This window comes from Plecotus auritus, assembly GCF_963455305.1.
Source record: "Plecotus auritus genome assembly, chromosome: 14".
In the NCBI taxonomy this organism is placed as follows: domain Eukaryota; kingdom Metazoa; phylum Chordata; class Mammalia; order Chiroptera; family Vespertilionidae; genus Plecotus; species Plecotus auritus.
In genome coordinates, this window is record NC_137780.1 from 2242038 (window position 1) to 2263177 (window position 21140).

Consider the following 21140-nt stretch of genomic DNA (forward strand, 5'->3'; position numbering starts at 1 on the left):
AGTACCCCTGCCCTCCCTCCCCCGCGCCACCCCCCCCCCCCCCGCCTGTCTCATCCCCAGAGAGGAAACGGAGTCTCAGGCCGTTAAAGAGCCTTGGTGCGTTCAGAGCCCATAGCTAGTTAGCCAGTTTATACTTGGATTTAAATGCAAGTCACGTAGCTCTGAATCTGGCCCACTTTTCTCAGCGTTCTGATCCTCAGGTGCCTGCCTGTCGTCCTTCCGGGAGTTGCCCGGGGAATCTACCCTGAGGACTGAGGCTCTTTGCTTTGATGGGGCAGGTAGACAAGGAGGGGGAGTTCAAGGAAATGCCTCCTGAACCCTCCACAGCAAAGCCCACCCTTGGTCCCTCAAGGAATGCGGTGAACAACCCCCCAGAGACTATTCAGGAGAATGAAACTCACGAGGGTGTTAGATAACATGATCTTGATTCCTGCGTAGGGATTAAGGGTCGGGAACTTAACGTTCTAGTTACAGCAACTATTTGGGCCTCTGATTCCTTCTCTCAAGTTCTTGCCAGAACCTAACAAATCGCCCTGGGCAGGTGGCCGGGGGCTGAAACCCAGCTGGCTGAACTAACCAGCAAGTAGGTGTGTGACAAGGATGCCTTGCTTCTGACTCTGAGAATGACGCGATTTCTCCCAGCACGGCATGCTTTACAATGGCCTAAGGTCCCGCAGAGCAGCTACGGGGATCTTAGTAGATGACACCCAGAAAGTGACTTGAATGGGTAAGCATTTCAGGAGGCGAAGTCCTGGCTAGACCTCAGGATAGCGATGCGACTTGGTAAGAAGGGTGTGCCTTACTTTGTTAGGGTTTTATTTTTATGGCGTAAGCACCACATGGTCACCATGGGAAGCAGCAACAGAATTCCAGCATTGCTGGTAGTTGGATGTATAATATTTTGGATTCCCCCTCCCCCTACTTTTAAATGTATGCGCTTTGCCCAAACTGGATCAAACCACAATAGTATTTGGCAACCATTTTTTTTTGTTTGTTTATGTATTTATTGGGTTTCCACTCAATAGTGTACCATGAATAGCTTCCTAGCATTATTTGTGATTGCACATTTTTAAGAAAAACTTACTTCTTAATTGATTTCAGAGAGGAAGGGAGAGGGAGAGAGAGAGAAACATCAATGATGAGAGATAATCATGGATCGGCTGCCTCCTGCATGTGCCCTGCTGGGGATTGAGCCTACAACTCAGCCATGTGCCCTTGGCCGGAATTGAACCTGGGACTCTTCGGTCTGCAGGCCGACGCTCCATCCACGGAGCCAAGCCATCTAGGGCTGATTGCACATTTTTGACATAGCAAAAAATATTTATCTGATTTTCTTTCTTTTTTATTTTTAATTATTTTTCAATTTTATTTTCCCCATCACCTTTTTATCTCCTATATGCCCTCTGCAACGTCCACCCACCCCCCTCCACCCCTGCAATCACCACTCTGTTTATCTGATTTTCTATTATTGGGCAATTACATTGCTTTGCTTCTTCACAATCAAAACAAGATTGTTGTAAGGCTATAAAATGTACATATATTACTGTGCACCACTGCTATATCAGTTGCTCATATCTTCCTAACGTATTTTTGCCTTTTAATGAGACGTGTACCTGCATTTTTATGAGTTAATGCCTATGTACACTGAGTGGCCAGATTATTATGATCTCTGAATGCATAATAACCTGGCCACTCAGTGTGTGTATGTGTGTGTGTGTGTGTGTGTATATTAAAGGCCCGGTGCATGAATTCGTGCATGGATGGGGTCCAGCCAGCCTGGCCAGGGGGAGGGGACATGGGCGGTTGGCCGGCCTGCCTGCTGGTCGAACTCCTGGTTGAGGGGACAATTTGCATATTAGCCTTTTATTATATAGGATATACACTGAGTGGCCAGATTATTATGCGTTCAGAGATCATCATCATCTGGCCACTCAGTGTGTATTTTCTTTTGTATACTGTCATTCCTGGCATGCCTATAAGAAACTTCACATTTATTGTGTTTCTCTGTATGTCAGCCATTTCACGGGGCACGGGTTAAACAATGGTGCCCCTTGGAATTTAACATCGAGCATGCATACATATTTTAAACCAGTGGTCGGCAAACTCATTAGTGAACAGAGTCAAATATCAACAGGACAACGATTGAAATTTCTTTGGAGAGCCCAATTTTTTAAACTTAAACTTCTTCTAACGCCACTTCTTCAAAATAGACTCGCCCAGGCCGTGGTATTTTGTGGAAGAGCCACACTCAAGGGGCCAAAGAGCCGCATGTGGCTCGCGAGCCGCAGTTTGCCGACCATGGAAGTAAACCATTGCTGTTTGAGATACAATCACTGACACTTTTCTGAGTTGTAAGACACGTGCGTTTGGCAAATACGGTCCCAGCATCGTGGACTTGGCTTCACATTAACATCCGATTTGGTTTACCAGGGAAAAGGTTATACATCACATTTCCTGAAACAAGTGCTGTGTTCTGTATTTTGAACACCAAACCTCCTGAGGCTAAACAAATAGGAATAAAAGATTTCTTGGAAAGAAATGGGGAGCGATATTCTGACAACTTATTTGCTATTAATGAATGCATAGTGCTCTGTAAAATAATCATGTTAACCAGCACGCTGGTCTTCCTGCCTCATCCACATTTCCTGAATAGTCTGTCAGGCAAAGCTGGATCAAAGATAGCCATTAAAGAAGCTAGCCTCAGCTGCCAGAGCCGAAATGTCTGCATCCTCTCAACCCTCCCCAAAGTCAAGGCAGAAACCCCAGACGCCGGTCCTTTGATCTAGCAAGGGGATGACAGCAGTCTGCGGCGTTAAACACGTTTATAGCTCTTGCGCACCCACCCGGGCAGAAGATTCGAATGTCTCCAAGGCTGGTTCCGTGCGGACCCTCATTCACGCCTTTCCCGCTGTCGCCATCGGTGACTGGCCCAGGAACGAGGTACGGCAGGCTAAGCGATGGCACGGGGGCTGGGATGACGGAGAGGATGTTCGGATGCTTTTGTGGGCGGGGGTGAAGGTGCCTCTGTTGGTTCTTTGCTTATTCATTCATCCGTAACAGAGTGTCTTTACTGACCTGTAGTTTCAACCAGCTGCTACTGCATGTTTCAGACCTAACGATCTTAATGATCAACAGGAGATACGCATGTCAGAAAATTCTCTTTAGCACCGGTAATAATTCAATTCAGCCTTAGAATAATTGAGCATGTGAAGAATGTTTAATCCCACTCTTAATCGCGATCCAATTGCTCTAATTCAACATAAGGCTCTTCCTCTGAAATGATTGCTTCAGTGGAAATGATTTTGAACGTGTTACGTTGAACATCTGGCCTGAAAAGAGTCGTCTGGTCATATTACATATTTTAGGACGCGCACTGAAGACTTACATACGTGTTTCCGTGGAGCGTCATTGTAAACATGGAAAGGGTGGGTCTCTAATGCCGGGCTCGTCCCGGTTTTGACTGAATACAACAGACCTCTCTCAACACGCCCATTCCCGGTCCTGCTCCTGTCATTCGTACGTTTGAGGCCGGCGGCCAGGGTCGCACGTGGGGTTGTCACAGATGCACTGATGCCAGCAGTCCAGGGGGCTACCTCCGCCTCCTGAGCGAGGGAAGTGCAGACCAGTCTTCCATCCTGACCAGAGAGAGAGAAACTCCCTTAAAACACAGATCCAGGCTCCAGGAACGACCCTGTTTTTATGATCCACCCTTAAAAGTAAAGGGCTCCTTCCTGAAGTGGACGAGGCCCGAATACAGTGTTTGGCTCATAAGCCACAGCGAGTCAGGATGTAGCGTCTTTCTTACGGGCTTCTTAGTCAGTCACACCTTCTCCGGCTTGGGTGGCGTCGGAAGATTGGAAGTCAGTGGCCTTGCCATTTCCGTCTGATCCTTGCGTGACTACAAAGGTGGTTCCTGGAGAGAAGTGAGGAAAGGTTCACCCGTGGTTTGCATTTTGCCACTGAAATAGCAGCTGAGACTTTTCTCCCGTGCTCAGAGGGAAAGAGAGAGGAATCCAGCTGGTGGTCCCCAAAGTCCACTTCTTGGCCTTTGTAAACACGTGGGGCTCCCCAGGATTGTAATGTTGGCTCAGAGGAACCCTCTGTCTCCTTCTAACTTGGCAGAGAATATCATCTTATGCAAATTCGAAGGGACTTGTCTCTTATGGATTGATAATGCTCGCAGCACATCTTATGCAAATTCGAAGGGACTTGTCTCTTATGGATTGATAATGCTCCCAGCACAGTTGTCCGAAACAAATGGAAAGGTGGTTTGTAAAGGAGACAAAATATTTGGCATAAAAGGAAGCAAAAGCTTTGAATCTTTTCTCTTTCGTAGAACTGACTGTGGAGATGGTTAGACTAATGATATGATGGCTGTCCTTCCATTAGGATCATTATCCTTTATTTTCCCCCCAAAATGCTTATTAGAGGTAGTTAACAGAAATTCATTTGAGGCTAAGAAGGCTGGTAAGTTAGACGTCAGCGAGAAAGAGGTGGCCGCAGAGATTTGGTACGTCAGCAAGGAACATGATCTGAAAACCAGACTTATGTCCATATCTTGCTCTGTCCCATGTGGAAATGGGGCACCGCGGTTCAAATAACGTATCTTCTCTTGGTTTCAGTTTTCTACCACGAATGAAACTTATCTTTAGAGAATTTCTTGTGTAGATGAAGATAGGACCTTTTGCTCCATGTATGTGTACAAGATAAATGATCAGGAATGGGGGAGGAACTCTTCAAAATGTGTTTTGTTTTCATCGTACAATTGCATTTTTTAAGATCTCAGCTTCTTCACTTGGCATGATCTTGGGCAGGGGTCCTCAAACTTTTTAAACAGGGGGCCAGTTCACGGTCCCTCAGACCGTGGGAGGGCCGGACTATAGTTTAAAAAAAAAACTATGAACAAATTCCTATGCGCACTGCGGGCCTGGGACGCGTCGGCTGCTAAGCAGGACAGGCAGCGGCACCCGGCGGGCCGGATCCATGTCCTTGGCGGGCCGCATGTGGCCCGCGGGCCGTAGTTTGAGGACCCCTAATCTTGGGCAATGTGAGGAAATTTCTGAGTCTCATCACTCTCATTTGTACATCTCATTTATGATTATGAGGGTAATCACTCTTAGCTCGAAGGCTATTTGTAATATTAAATTAAAAAAAATACACGCCTCACCCATAGAAGGCATATATTAAAATGGTAGGATTGGTCGACAGAATACAGGTACATTTTGGAGAGGAACATTTTCCTGGGTGATGAAAATACTCTTTGTGTTGTTCGTATTAGTCATTGGAGACCATTTTTTCCCTTTTATTTCATTTTTATCCGTAATTGTCAATTTCCTACTAAATGCCTCGCACGTAATTAGGATAAAGTGATTGGGCTAAGTAACTGTGGAAGATGCTCAAGTTAAAAAACTGGTTTTTAAAATAGTTTCTTGCCCACCAAATTGGACCTTTTCACAGAAACTGTTACAGTGAATAAATTGGGAAGCAATTTAACATCTGCGCGTGACAGTGAGAAGTGACTTCAGCTCTCTGATTTGTAGAATGTATTTTTTCATATGAATTATGTCCTTCCCTGCACACCAGCAGCTTTGCTTGCTATTAAATTATTTAATCACACACACACACACACACACACACACACACACACACACACACACACAGCACTCTTTCTTCTGGGGAAATACAGAATCAGATTCTTGTGAGCCTCTGGTCACATTTTCATCAACTGATCAATACATAACCTTGTTTTACATGTGTATGAGACACATTCTTTAATATATATGACTTCCAAACAATTAAATATATGCGGTATATCTTTATAATAAAACCCTAACTAAGACAGGTTTACTGTTTTCTTTCTTTTTTTTTAAATATATTTTATTGATATTTTACAGAGAGGAAGGGAGAGGGATAGAGAGGTAGAAACATCGATGAGAGAGAAACATCGATCAGCTGCCTCCTGCACACCTCCTACTGGGGATGTGCCCGCAACCAAGGTACATGCCCTTGACCGGAATCGAACCTGGGACCCTTCAGTCCGCAGGCTGACGCTCTATCCACTGAGCCAAACCGGTTTTGGCAGGTTTACTGTTTTCTTAACCCTGGATGATATGACCACAGACTGCTTAGACTTTCAGCCTTAGGGCAATATTGTTCACTATCCTTTTTTTTTTCGTTTGCGCATCCTTCACGAACCCATCAATTCAGCTGGTTTTACACCTTTTCCACAGCTCCGTCATGCACTGCTGACGTGAGTCTAACACTTTCCAGAGCAGCTCACATGCAGGTGGGAGAAAGTCCTCTTTCTTGTCCTGGATGCCAGTCCAACTCAGAGCCATAACTCGTTCCCGAGCAAATCTTATCAAAAGACAAATGTTTTTTTCCTCCACGAGGCACATCATAACTTCCCTGCATTTGGGAACACTAGACCGCACCTCAGCACCACAGCATGAGGGTTACTTTTAAACAGAAAAACCACCAACAACATGCACACAACATGTATGACACTGCCTGGCCAGCATGGCTCAGCTGAGAGGAGACATGTGAATGAGGAGGTCACGGTTTGATTCCTGGTCCGGGCACATGCCCTCAATCCTCAGTAGGGGTCATGTGGGAGGCAGCCGATCACTGATTCTCTCTCCTCACGGATGTCTCTATCTTCCTCTCTGAAATCAATAAAACATATATTAAAAAAAAAACATGCATGATGCTAAGGTGACCCTCAGAAGGGATCTGAAACTGACCATACGATTTTGACATAGAAGAGCGCCAATGAGAGGAAGTGCAAAGTGCTAACTTCTACGGAGCCAAAGTCATTCAACACTCGGCAAACACAGTGAGTGCCCAGCGTGGGTCCCTGGCACTGTGCTGGGTTCTGAAAACACCATCAAAACGAACCCAGTGGACACACTTCCCGCCTTCACAGTGCCAGAGCCGCGCCAAGCAGAGCTGGCACTTGGGGGGACCACAGCAGGAGACACGCCCTCACATAACCTCTCCACGGGGCGGGGAGCGCTCTGCTATTAATGACACTTCCCATCTGCTGCTTGGCAGCTTCCTGTCTCTCTGAGTCTACTTTTGCTCATGATGTCTGCAAGGCACGGCTAAGGTTTTCCTCCCTTGCTCACGGAGGGGTGTACAATGTCGAAATTCTTGAATTTTTTTTCTTTTTACGTTTTAATTGAATTTATTGGGGTGCCAGTGGTTCGTACTATTATATAGGTTTCAGGTGTACAATTGTATAACATGTCATCTGCATATTGCATTGTATGTTCTCCACCCCAAGTCCAGAAGGCTATCTTTTTCTTTTTCCTTTTTTTTTTAAATATATTTTATTGATATTTTACAGAGAGGAAGGGAGAGTGATAGAGAGCTAGAAACATCGATGAGAGAGAAACATCGATCAGCTGCCTCCTGCACACCTCCCACTGGGGATGTGCTCGCAACCAAGGTCCATGCCCTTGACCGGAATCGAACCCGGGACCCTTCAGTCCGCAGGCTGACGCTTTATCCACTGAGCCACACCGGTTTCGGCAATCTCGGGTCCTTTTGAAGGATACGAACCCTTGAAAAGGCAAATGTGACACATTGCAATCAGTACCATGGTAACAGGCATCGAGGGCACCAGGCAACATTATTATGTGTGTGTCCCTTAACAAGGGAAGAAGGTTCAGGGGGCAGCTAAAAATGAGACCGGGCCTGGACGGCGTGGCTGTGGTGGAGCGTCGACCTAGGAACCAGGAGGTCCCCGTTGGATTCCGGTCAAGGGCACAGGCCCGGGTTGTGGGCTCGATCCCCAGTGTGGGGCAGGCGGGAGGCAGCCGATCCATGATTCTCTCTCATCATGGATGTTTCTCTCTCTCCTCCTCCTCTCTGAAGGCAGCAGGGACCCAGAAGGAAGATGCAAAGAAAGCTTAGTGAATTGGAGAATTGCTCATTTCCCTTAAGGTCCAGCTGGCTGGTTTTTTTTTGTTGAGAAGTAGCAACCCACAGATTTCAAAGCTCCCTCACTGCTCCGGTAGTGAAGTCTGATGGAGGACAGAAAGAGGGGTCACGGGAGGCTAGAGCATCGCATCATCCATAGCCAAAGCAGCCTTCGTTCTGGAAGTTACGGTGCGCTGTTCCCGGGCAGCAAGGTCAGCTGGGAGTTTCTGTTCCGCAGATGCCAGACGGCAGAGGCCACAGATGGCTCGCTCTGCACACCGATGCCTGTCGGCCTCCGCTGCTGATGGGGCGTGAGAGGCAGCCCCTGCTGAGCCATCGTTGATCCCAGAGACATCAGCGCACCCGCTAGGCGCTGGGGAGCCAGGGAGGCAGAAACGAGCTCATATCCTAGTGGGGCTTGACGTGTAACGGGGCTTCGAGAAGCTGCAATGACAGACTCCCCCCTTGAAGCAAATCTGCATGTTTATGGCGCTCCGGATGGAATCATCGGCATTAATGGGGGGGGGAGCGAGAGGACAGGCTTGGGGCAATGAGCAGGTACACCTCCTTTCTCAGACACAATAGGCCCGTGGTCGGCAAACGGCGGCTCGCGGGCCCCAGGCGGCTCTTTGGCCCCTGGAGTGTGGCTCTTCCACAAAATACCACGGCCTGGGCGCGTCTATGTTGAAGAAGTGGCGTTAGAAGAAGTTTACGTTTAAAAAATGTGGCTCTCCACAGGAATTGTCCATCGTTGTGCTGTTGCTATTTGGCTCTGTGGACTGATGAGTTTGCCGACCGCTGCAGTAGGCGATGGGAAGAAGAAAGTGGGTGGTCATTTCTTCCCAACACTCCCCTCTGTGTCGCTACACGTCACTCACATGACACTGGATCTTTGGGGGCTTCTGTGTGTGTGAGTGTGTCCTGAGAGTAGAGTTGAGGTAAGAGGGAAAAAAAGGAAATTACCTTAAAGCATTTAGTTCTCTCTTTTTTTTCTGAGGTGCTAGCTGTAAACATACATAGTTTGCCTAAATGCTGCGTATTTTTGTTACTCTTTATGATACACATAACGGAATAAAAGTGAGTTCATGTTCTCTTATTTGCATTTCTTTTCCTTTGTTGAATGGCTCCACCCAGACCTGCCCCCTACGCATGCATTTGGGCGGAGGTATAAAGAGGCAAAACCTCTTGGCAATTTAAGGGTGAAAAAAATGCCCCTCTCTCCTCATTCCGGCTCCCTTTGCCTTTGCCTCGCCTGCGCGGGGTTGAGTGACACTGGGATTGCTGAGATCGGGTCACTTCCAGGGGTCCTCAAACTACGGCCCGCGGGCCACAGGCGGCCCGCCGAGGACATGGATCCGGCCCGCTGGGTGCCGCTGCCTGTCCTGCTTAGCAGCCGACGCATCCCGGGCCCGCAGTGCGCATAGGAATTTGTTCATAGTTTTTTTTTAAACTGTAGTCCGGCCCTCCCACGGTATGAGGGACAGGGAACTGGCCCCCTGTTTAAAAAGTTTGAGGACCCCTGGGAAACGCAAGGAGGAAGCATACACGGAGTGTGGGTTATGCAAATGAACACGGCATGTGAGGATGTGAGCTTTCTGACTGATGGGCGACCTGAACACAGGGGCACCCCTGGGTGGACGTGCCGTGTGCTTCACCATGGAAACGGCGAGATGGTTATGTCCAGCTACCTGCCTGCCCTGATTACCATATGCAATTACGGGGCGAGGCGGGGGAGTCCACATTACCCACAATGACAGAAAATGGATGGGTGGTTAGCACCCAGATGCTTTCCTCATTGCCATTGCATCACTACACACACACACTCACACACACACACACACACACACACACACACCTGTGTCTATTTGCATATGCATTATGAGGATGTGTGTGTATGTGTGTGAGCGTGCGCCTAAAGCTAGGTTCCCTTTCCAAAGAAAATGACATCGTTGCAGATTTTGCATTTTAAAATGCACAGCATGCTCTCGGAGTCGTCAGAATTCATCTCTGCCTCCTTCTGAGATGTTGCCCACTCGGGACCTGAGGGAGTTAGGCTTGAATAACGGTGAAGGGAACTGGATGGGCAAAAAGAAGTTGGGAGCTGCCAAGCCCTGACAGTAGGGGTTTTTCCGTGCGTGTAGTCAAGGCTGCCAACCCCCGGGAGCACTTGGGCATGAAGCGGGGAAACTCATTTTCCTGAGATGAAAAATCGCTGGTAGGCTTATGCATGAATTCATTGTCTCTAAGGCCTCACTTCAACGGCTGCTCTGTGAGATGGCTGAGTTACCGGAGGTTGGGAGTGGGTGTTTGCAGGTGGACAGGAGTGTGGTTTGGAGTCAGTAACCCAAGGCCAGGACTGAACAAACACTTCTCAGAGTCCTGGGCGATTCTGGTGTTTGTGCTGCTCTGTTGTAATACGTTACAGACGACCTAGGGCCAGCCGTGGGCAAACTATGGCCCGCGGGCCGGATCCGGCTGTTCTATCCGGGTCTCTTGCTCTCCCCTCCGCTCCTTTACTTTGAATTTATATTAGTTCACACAAACACTCCATCCATGCTTTTGTTCCGGCCCTCCGGTCCAGTTTAAGAACCCATGGTGGCCCTCGAGTGAAAAAGTTTGCCCACCCCTGGCTTAGGGCTTTCCCAATGAGGAGGAATCCACCTGATGAGGAGGTAAGAGGCAAGAAGTAATGGAAAGATCTACGTCCCGGTTTTATCCCCAGACCAGCTCTATGAATTTGGGCAAGTTACTGAAATCATTTGAATTACATTTTTTTTTCTATACGAGGATGTTGAGGGTTGCCTTACCCAAGTCACAGCGACATTGTAGAAATGAATTAACAGTTGTGTAAATGTCTCCCTGAATAGTGGCTAAACCCCGGGGGAGCCCCAGGAATCCCTAGGTTGTGGCTGGGTAAGTCTGATCTCTGCCTCTGTCTTTATATGACCACCTTCCCTCAGTGGCTGTGCCCCGATTTCCTTCTTCTTGCTCGATCCCCAGTGGGGCCCATGCAGGTGGCAGCCAATCCACAATTCTCTCTCATCATCGATATTTCTCTCCCTCTCTCCCTCTTCCTTCTTCTCCGAAATCAACAAAAAAATAGATATTTTAAATTTTTTTTGTTCTTCTTATAAAGACACTGTTCTGATTGGATTAGGGACCCAACCTACTCCAATAGGACCTCATCTTAATTTAACTAATTATGTCTGTAATGGCCTTATTCCCAAATAAGCTCACATGCTAAGGTCCCAGGGGTTACGGACTTCAATGTATCTCTTGTGGGGGGGTGGGCAGAGTTGGACACATAACAACGACTTTCGTGAAAACAGGGGTCCACTCATAGTAACATGTGGAAAGGTGTCGTTCACCTAAGTTGTACTCCCAACCTCAAACGTGGTGGTGGTGAGAACAGGGAGAGAACTTGGCAATGGCACATGAAGAGACGTGGCCTTTTTTCCTTCTTCATTGAGGTCAGAGCACCAGTCATAGGAGGATGCCACAATTTAAACACACAGAAATGACGCCAGGTGGGAAGGTCTTAGAAAGGTGGGAAGGTCTTAGAAAGGTGGGAAGGTCTGAGAAAGGTGGGAAGGTCTTAGAAATGTCTTAGAAAGGTGGAAAGGTCTTAGAAAGGTGGGAAGGTCTTAGAAAGGTGGGAAGGTCTGAGAAAGGTGGGAAGGTCTTAGAAAGGTGGGAAGGTCTGAGAAAGGTGGGAAGGTCTGAGAAAGGTGGGAAGGTCTTAGAAAGGTGGGAAGGTCTTAGAAAGGTGGAAAGGTCTTAGAAAGGTGGGAAGGTCTTAGAAAGGTGGAAAGGTCTTAGAAAGGTGGGAAGGTCTGAGAAAGGTGGGAAGGTCTGAGAAAGGTGGGAAGGTCTGAGAAAGGTGGGAAGGTCTTAGAAAGGTGGGAAGGTCTGAGAAAGGTGGGAAGGTCTGAGAAAGGTGGGAAGGTCTGAGAAAGGTGGGAAGGTCTTAGAAAGGTCTTAGAAAGGGGAGCTGGGGCTTGTAGCTTGCCATCCACACGTAGATTTTCCCAAAGGAGAACCACCCACAAATAAATAGCGAGAAGGTAGAAATTATGTGCATCCGCTGAGCCTACCTCTGAGGCCAGGCAGGCGTTGCCTGGTTGGAGGTGAGTATAGTCACAGAATTCACGCAGGGGCTGATGCTGCGGAGCCAGAAAGCAGGAGGAAGGGAAGAGCGCCGGTTAGACGCGGAAGAGAAACGCCCGGATAATGTTCTGTATCTGCCACGGGTTCCAAAAGAGAATGTCTGCAGAAGTTTGGCGTCCTGAACAGTGTCCAGGGCATCAGCAACTGAAAAAAGCAAAGCAGTGTTTCTAAAAGAAGAATGCATCGACAAGCTGGGCCAGAATGGGTGTTCTTTGTTGCTAAAATGGTGAGGCCTACTTAAAAGAGACTGCAAAAGAATTTTAAGGGTGAAGCTAGGAAACTGCATTTTAACAAGACTCTGTGTGATTTTTACATTAAATTCAAGTAAGCAGAGCAAGAGAATGAGAGGAAAATAATAAGAAAACACACAATATTAATATTAAGGCAGTTGATACTGGTAGGGCAAATTGATAATGGTGAATAAAAAACATCTCTACAGTATTCGAAATGGTTCCAGAGCATAGAAACATCAGGAGAATTTTTCAGTTCATACTTGAGGATGTTAGAATAATCTAAAGGTGATAGCTTCGATCAATCTTAGTTGTGACTCTAGAAGAAAAACTCCTAACATATAGGAAATGAATCCAGCAGTACATTACCTGACTAATTTACAAAAACAACTTATTCCAGAATTGAAAAACATAATTGCATAATAGAAAGCCTGTTAAAGCAATTCACCAAATTATTTGTGAAAAACACCTCCATCAATAGGCCCACCAACTTGACAGAATCAAGAGAGGTTTTTGACAACAATGAACATCCATCCACTTCTGACATGATTTTTAGGAAAATATAAATATTTATTGCAATTCCAGGGTCAACAATGTCAATGAGAAGGCATAGAGGTCTTCTCCTATGAGTATGAGCATCCCAAACTATAAAATACCCAGAAATAAGCATCACAAATAATATGTAAGATCTACCTAAATGAAACAATAGAACATTTTGGACCAATAGAAAAATGTCATTATTAAAGAAGAACATGCCAATTGGAGAAAATACCACCTAGTATTAATTGCTATACCACTTCATTTTCCTATTAAATATAATCCTCATTCTACTATTATATTGGGGTAAATGTAACCAAATGATCCAGGATTTTATCCAGAGTATAAACACATGAAAAATTTACATTTCAAGAAGTGAGGAAGGCAGACCTGCCCTAGTATGTTATTTAAAACTGTATGGTTCTGGTATTCCAGAAAGAACGCACTGAATTGACTTACTAAATGGAAGTAAATTCAGATAAAATTATATGGGAATATGGAGGTCAGAAGGAAGAAGGACGGAGGGAAGACAAGCACATTTATACCCAGAAAAGGAAATACTAAGAGGATATTTAAAACCAATAAAAATCATGACCAGAATTGAGAAGAATAAACATTGAGTTCTGTACTGAACTCCTGAGTACTAGAGAACTGTATGATGCTCAAGAAAGTCCCAAAAGATTAAACTGACAATAACTGGCCTCGATTCTGGTAAGAGCTATCATTAGATCAAATAAAAGAAAGCACTACTCTATATTATAAATCGTAAACCTATAGGATATTTTTCTGCCCTTGACAGAAGACATGGATCAAAAAGTGTTCTGCTTGCCCTGACTGGTTTGGCTCAGTGGATAGAGCGTTGGCCTGCCGACTTAAAGGTCCCAGGTTCGATTCCAGTCAAGGGCATGTACCTTGGTTGTGGGCACATCCCCAGTAGGAGGTGTGCAGGAGGCAGCTGATTGATGTTTCTCTCGCATCGATGTTTCTCACTCTCTATCCCTCTCCCTTCCTCTCTGTAAAAAAACAATAAAATATATATTTTTTAAAAAAGTGTTCTGCTTAATATTTTACTTTTTTTTAGCTTTAACTTTAAAACACATTTGTATCGATCCATACTTTAATATCATCCATGATCCTCAGAGAGAAAATAAACTCAGAGAGATCACTAAATTTACTCTTTTGCTTCCCAAAGTATTATAACAAAAAGGGGAATTTGGAATTTATTTATAGAGAGATCTCACACCATGCAAAATTGTCTCTACCCCCAGGAAACAAAGCATTTGCTTGCACGCTGTTATCTGGCCTTTTGCTCACCTACACGAATAAGAAATATGCAAATTGACCATACCTCCGCGACACCCATCAGCCAATAAGGAGTGAGTATGCAAATTAGCCCAACAAAGATGGTGGGTTAATTTGCATACACAGGCATGGAGCAGCGGGGCGGGGCAGGATGTCTGCTATGAAGGGGAGGGTGGGGGGGTGGAGGGAGCTACAGGAGCGGTGCTCCGACCGGGAGTGAGGACTTGCAGGCTCCTGGGAGGCCGGGAGCAAAGCCAGGGGGAAGGAATGCCTATTCTTGCACGAATCTTCATGCAGCGGGCCTCTAGTTTATATATATTGGCGAGCTCTCTGCTCCACAGTGATGGCCTTTTCTAAGTTGGGTAATCTCATTCAAAATTTTCTTTCTCTCTGATTGTTCTATACAATAAGAGTGCCACATTATGGGTCATCTTGTTTTAATAATGCCAGACACTTCAATATTTAAAGACACCTGCTATCTCTTCCTATTTAGACTACACATGTCCAGTGCCTTCAACTTTTTCTCAGTTGGGATGCCTTCCAGATTCCTCGTTATTTTGAGCGAGGCTGTAGACAATCTAACTTTAGTTTAAAACTGCACCTCTTGTTATGTAGCCAGTACTGAACGCCAGCTGGTATGTGAGGAATGGACTCATATTCTTATAAATTTGATAATTCAAGGAAGCAAACTGACATGGCCTTGGCTGAATTACTTGTGTAATAGCCACATGTCCTCTCAAATTTGCTTTTGTATCCACAGCAGATTTGAACTAATTTAGCTTGATGTCTGTATTACAGTCACTGTATTTAAAACGGACTGCCTTTTTATTTGATCAACAAGGGAAACAGAGCCAGTGAAGGATTTCCAAGAGACTGGGGGACGACTGTACGTGTGTGGGTGTGCGTGTAGCACCTGTGAGTGTGTATGTGTGTGTCTGTGTTTGGGGGGGAGGAGTGTGCAGGCACATAGCATTCTGCTGGAAGATGTTGCAATTCCAGGGTTTCTTTCTAGAGATAGTAACAAGAGAGTCCTGATTTCTTCTCTTTTTCACTTAACATATTAGGTGAGTGAAAGACAAAAGATGGCACATACATTTTAAGAAACGGTGACAATATGTTTATGCATGGACATGTTTTCTTTCAGGGATAGAGGTAGAGTTAGCGAGCTTTCCAGTTTTTTGAAGGCATAGCGGATAACAATAGATAACAAAAAACCTTTTATTTTTATGGCATGAGGGACAGTTTTTAAAATATGCATGGATTCTTGACTATACAGCACATGGTCCTGAGATAGTTCTGTAATACACGAGCATCTTCATATGTTAATTTTTCCTCCAGTTGTATCTCCCAGGGGTGCTCCCGCCCCAAACCCCCAAACTTTCCAACGGTCTAGTTTATATGCGGGTTGTATTATTAAAATGTTCTGATATTAGGAAAACCCAACTCTTCGTTGTTTGTATAAACATTCAAATGCTTTCTTAGCTGGGTTTGCGATCCTAATGTATAATACATGCGTCTGAGACTAAGAAAATTTCCAATGATAATAAGTCAGCGTGCACTGAACATAATTTTTCTCTTCGCTCCGTACTTTGAAAATATTAATTATGCCAGGGCACGAAAGGCAGATGGAAATGATTTGGGGGAAAGTGAACGCATTCATTACCTAAATGCTATTTTTCTGATATTTTGGAGAGGATTAAATATATATACGCTTCAGGATCGCAATGGACCTGTCCTGTTTCTAACTGTGTTGACTTTCACCTTCTACTTGGCATGCCCGCTCCTTCCCTGCTCTGCGTCTATTTTAAAAGGAGCCTACATCAATGGGAAGGGAAGGTGCCCTGTAGTGTGGTTTCCAAGGTGAAGGGAGCTACCGGTTGAAAGTACGTTCCAGGCCCCGCCCCTGGAGACTTGGATGCAGCCCCTCTGCCTGGTTTCGCTGCAACTGAATTTTTCAGGCATTCGGTTGATTCTTAGGATGTGGACAAAACCCGGAAAAACGCCGACTCAGAATTATTCCACAGACTCACATTGAAGACTTTCTTGCACTACTGCTGTTTTGAATTATCCACAGCACTCATTACATCCACTAATAAAAATAATCGGCTGAATTACAAATGACATCTGAACTATGTCTTTAAAAGTAACTGCTTCTCTCCAAAAAATTCAGTATTTTATCAAATTCTCTCTCTCTTAATATGTTCGGGATTCACTTAAAGTATATAAGGCAAATGCTTTTTTTTTTTCTTATATATTGGTCTTCAGGTTAATTGTGTTTTTATTTTCTGTTTGCAGGGTCCAAGTTGAATTCTATATGAATGAAAACACATTTAAAGAGCGACTAAAGTTATTTTTTATTAAAAATCAGCGATCCAGTAAGTCCTCTGTTTTATTTCCCTCTGTCTGTGTGTTTGTACATCTATTTACCTTCAATAGTTCCAGTGCAATCCTTCTGAAAAATATCCTTTAAATAGAGGCAAACAATTGATAATCTTGTCTGCCAGGCAGTCAAATGATAGAAAACTAGAGTTTTCCATCTGTGGGTGTTCAGGTTTCCTGCGTACCTTTCATTGTCCAAATCCCACATCAATAGGTAGCATTCTAGGCGAGCCATCGGGACCAGTAGAGACGTTGAGGACAATGATTGAAATGAGAGGACCTCATGGCTTATCTGTGAGGGGACCCAGAGCTTATTATGAGAAGGCTCTTGTGATTCTGGCTGATCCTAACAGGAACAGCTGTCTGATTCCACGGGGAAGGGCTCACTGCTCCCCAATCGTGCCTGATAATAAAGAAACATGCTCTGAAATGGACAGGTTGCAACCAGGGCATGTGCCCCAACCGGGAATCGAACTGTGCCCTCCTCGTTCAGAGGTCGATGCTCAACCACTGAGCCACACTGGCCGGGCATACCATGTATTTTTTGAAGCCACATATAATGAGCCAAGATACACTTTTCCCCACCATCGTTGCTTAGCGTCTATGAGATGGGTGCCCTCTCTGAACCTGGAGCCCTGAATCCTCTCGGGATGGTTTTAGTTAAGTCGTGTCTCTGTAGGGTTCAAAGAGAACAACCTGAGTTGTGAGAAATTGGCCAAATGCTGAAGATAGGGCATATCTCAGTGTTTAAGACGCGCTGGTGAGAGATTCAATGGTAGGTTAGCTTCGGGGTGAAGGCTAATGATAACCAATGCCTCTCTCATCTGCCGGTTTAGGATTTCCATGGAGGCCCCACCGACAGATATCAGGGGCCACCCCTTCTGAATAAAAGGTTTCCTCTATTTTGATACTTAACAATCCTCTCTCTCCAGGCGAGAGAGGATAAAGGCATTATGTGACTATTTCACCGGCAGCCAGCTTTGACTAAGCTGTCATCTGGGGAGACAAGGTCGATGGAACCAGGGCGATTTCGTGAACAATTTAAAAGACTTTCTAAAGAAGCAAAAACCGTGCAATGAATGGAGCGTTGTAATAGCAAAGCCTGGGAAACTGCCCAATTGATAAGCATTAACCTGGTACTGTTAAGAAACGCCACCCCAGGCGATATACAGGCCCGGTACCCACACCTGAAACATATATGATCATGTCCACCAATGTCACCCCGATCAGTTTAATTTAAGAAGAAAGACGGGTCACCTCAAATGCACTCACAGATAGCCGAGTAAGAAAATGACAGTTCACTTCCAGACTGTATTCACTAATAATTATAGGAAGGCCTTTCTCTCCGTTTTATTCATAATGCACCCATCAGATATTGCCTGAATATTGCAGGAGAGATAATGCTTCCATTCATCAGATGTGAAGCATGTTTTGCTTCATCATAATGGCTCTTTTTCATCATCATGAAGTATTACAGGCTGCATAACTATGATCTACATGGTTTTGCAGGGTATATATATACATGACAATCTTAATCCACTTCCCCCCAAAATATTAAGACTTCACTGATATTTAATCTAAAGGGGAACTGGTCAAACTCAAACTGGTTCAACTGGTCAGACTCAAAAATGGGTGTGTGTGTATGTACTTCCCAGAATAGTCTATAATGATTTCTCTATAATCTCGTAATTACTGCACTGCAGTATAATATATAGTGATAGACGTGATCAGAATTTCTCTATAATTAAAATCTGCAGTGTTCTGAAGGTACAAGAGGTATAACTTATCCTGTGAACGTGTAAGCAGCTAGATTTTCTAGCCGGCTAAAACTTACCCCCAAATTCATGGATGTGTGAAATGCTTAAACCACTAAGCATGTGTGAACCACGCGTTATGGGACATGAGTTTTGTGGCTTCTGTGAGACCTAGACCACTCTCCGCGTGTAGTGTTAGCTGTCATTTGCTGTTCAAGCCGTCTGTCAATCACACTCTTGGTTTCCAAATTCAGCTAATTAACATTCAGCTGCCTTGAACTTCAGAGAGTGTAGAGCAGTGGTCGGCAAACTCCTTCGTCCACAGAGCCAAATATCAACAGGACAACGATTGAAATTTCTTTTCAGAGCCAAATTTTTTTAAACTTAAATGTCTTCTAACGCCACTTCTTCAAAGTAGACTCGCCCAGGCCGTGGTATTTTGTGGAAGAGCCACACTCAAGGGGCCAAAGAGCCGCATGTGGCTTGCGAGCCGCGGTTTGCCGACCATGGGTGTAGACAATGATGGCACTGAAGTTTCTAAATACAATCTAAGTGCTGTACTTAATGATGTTTTTGATAATCCTTTTTAGTCTCTCTTTTGGACTAAGTTCCAATGAAAATCAAATTTCTGTTGTTTGTTTAAAGGTCTAAGAATACGCCTGTTCAATTTTTCTCTCAAATTATTAAGCTGCTTGTTATACATCATCCGAGTGCTACTAGAAAGCCCCTCACAAGGAAATGAATGGTAAGGTATTTCGGTCTGACCCTCAATAACAGTCTTCTGATTACTTTGAATTGTGTTATAATTTTAGAGGATGTTACATAGAATTAATTTTTTTTTCCAAGGATGTTTTAGGTATTGATGTGTCTTTCAGGTAGAACATGAATATCACCTTTGTACGTTCTTTTCAAACATCTTTGCTTATGTTCTTTATCTATTCCTCTAATGCTAATAACACTGGCCAACTGCCCATAAAGTTTTTACCGCTAATCAAAACACTGTAATTATTTAATATGGGTCCATCTCTTTAAACACTCACCACCTTTCTGTTCTTTACTTATATATATATATATTACTCTACTGTATACCAGCTGTGTAGGTATTTCCAGTGATAGTCTGGTACTCTTTTTTAAAATATATTTTTATTGATATCAGAAAGGAAGGGAGAGGGAGAGAGAGATAGAAACATCAATGATGAGAGAGAATCATTGATCGGCTGCCTCCTGCACACCCCCCTACTGGGGATCGAGCCCGCAATCCAGGCATGTGCCCTTGACCAGAATCGAACCCGGGACCCTTCAGTCCACAGGCCGACGCTCTATCCACTGAGCCAAACCAGCTAGGACTAGCTGGTACTCTTGAGTAGAAATCACTCCAGCATCCATGACTATGTCAAGTGCACAGTTAGCTTGTGTAGCTCTTGATCTTATTTGAGTTAAATGGCTTATCGATTTAACTTATCTTTTATTCATGACAGTGCTGCTTTTATTAATTGCATTGCTGTACGTTGATGGACTTTAGTCTCTACCTCCATTGGGAGCAGGGAAGGGGACTGGGTGTCCAGGCACATGAATCATTCTGACCTGATTACCACCTTGGGCCCCTGCCCAGCCTCCCAAATTTCACATAACTTTCAAAGCAGGAAGCAAATTCGATGGCGAACCTCTGTGCAATTATTATTATTTTTTTCCCGTGGAGGTTTGCCCTAAGAAAATATAAAAAAATAAAATAAAATAAGATTAAAATCAAATAGAAATGCTATGCATGGAAATGCCTGGGTTAGTCTTCTGCTTGATTGGACAGCGAAGACGATTCTGCATTTGCTAGAGGGTTCGGAGATAAGTTGATGGTGTGACCATCGATGTGCTGCATCTTTAGGAAATATTTATTTACTGAAAAGAGCCTGGTGGATATTTCCGAGTACCCGTGCTGAGGGGTTAGCCTGTGTTTGTGAGACTGCAGAAGGAGACCCAGCCGGGGAGAGCCACATTGTCTACCCTCAGGGGTTTTCAACCCGTGAAGAGATTGCATGCTCTGGCGTTCCTGCTCCATCTGCTATTGGTCCACTTGTTTCATGTCTCTTACTCCCTTCATACACACCTCACCCTATTTCCCCAACTTTCTCCCGCTTGTACTCCTCCCAGAGCCCCTCAGTACTTTTTAAGAAACATTTAATCCAATATATGTTGTTGTTGGTTTTTTTTTTACATTCAGTATTATTTTGTATTAGTGTCAGGTGTACAGCATCATGGTTAGACAACCCTATACTCGTACAACGTGGTCCCCCAATATTTCCAGAACCCACCTGACCCCATCCCGGGTACTGATGGAACCTTTTCTGCTGTTCGTGGCTGCGTATCTCATTGATCGCATTCTAACTGCGCGGTCAGGGTCTCTCCTTGGATGTCATTTCAATTGGCCACGTTCTGGTTGGCTTCTTCTTCCCTCTCCCCAAATCAGCACATGACAGCTCCGTCTTCACCCACACCCTGCTCCGCCTGCACCCCATCCTGACGGGGGTTGGGCCAAGGCCTCGGGGTCCTTCTCAACTTCTCCTTTGGCCTCACATTCCGCAGCATCTGCAAACCCCCGAGAAAATTCTGCTGCTTCTACCACCACGACACAGGCAGCCTGGGGTCACTGCTCCAGGCCACCCGCTATGCAGGCCGCCTTCTCCCCCGATTCCGCCTTCCCTCCCTTCTGGTTTATTCTTTTTTAAAAAATATGTTTTTATTGATTTCAGAGAGAGGAAGGGAGAAGGAGAGAAGGATAGAAACATCAATGATGAGAGCAAATCATTGGTTGGCTGCCCTGGCTGAATAGTTCAGTGGGTTAGGGTCTTGTCTC

The 21140-nt window shown here is 45.0% G+C and overlaps 1 protein-coding gene across 7 annotated transcripts in view; it reads left to right on the plus strand.

Annotated features, from left to right (window-relative positions):
• The window catches only part of KCNT2 (potassium sodium-activated channel subfamily T member 2), a 139518-nt gene that overhangs the window by 28334 nt on the left and 90044 nt on the right, over positions 1–21140 (plus strand). For all 7 annotated transcript variants that reach the window (XR_013959624.1, XM_080651171.1, XM_080651166.1 and 4 more), the window contains exons 2-3: positions 16455–16534; positions 18938–19037. Coding sequence is in view for 6 of the 7 variants with exons in the window: in XM_080651171.1 (XP_080507297.1) it covers positions 16455–16534; positions 18938–19037 (180 nt within the window). In the remaining variant the exon portion in view is untranslated. The remainder of the gene's footprint in view (positions 1–16454; positions 16535–18937; positions 19038–21140) is intronic.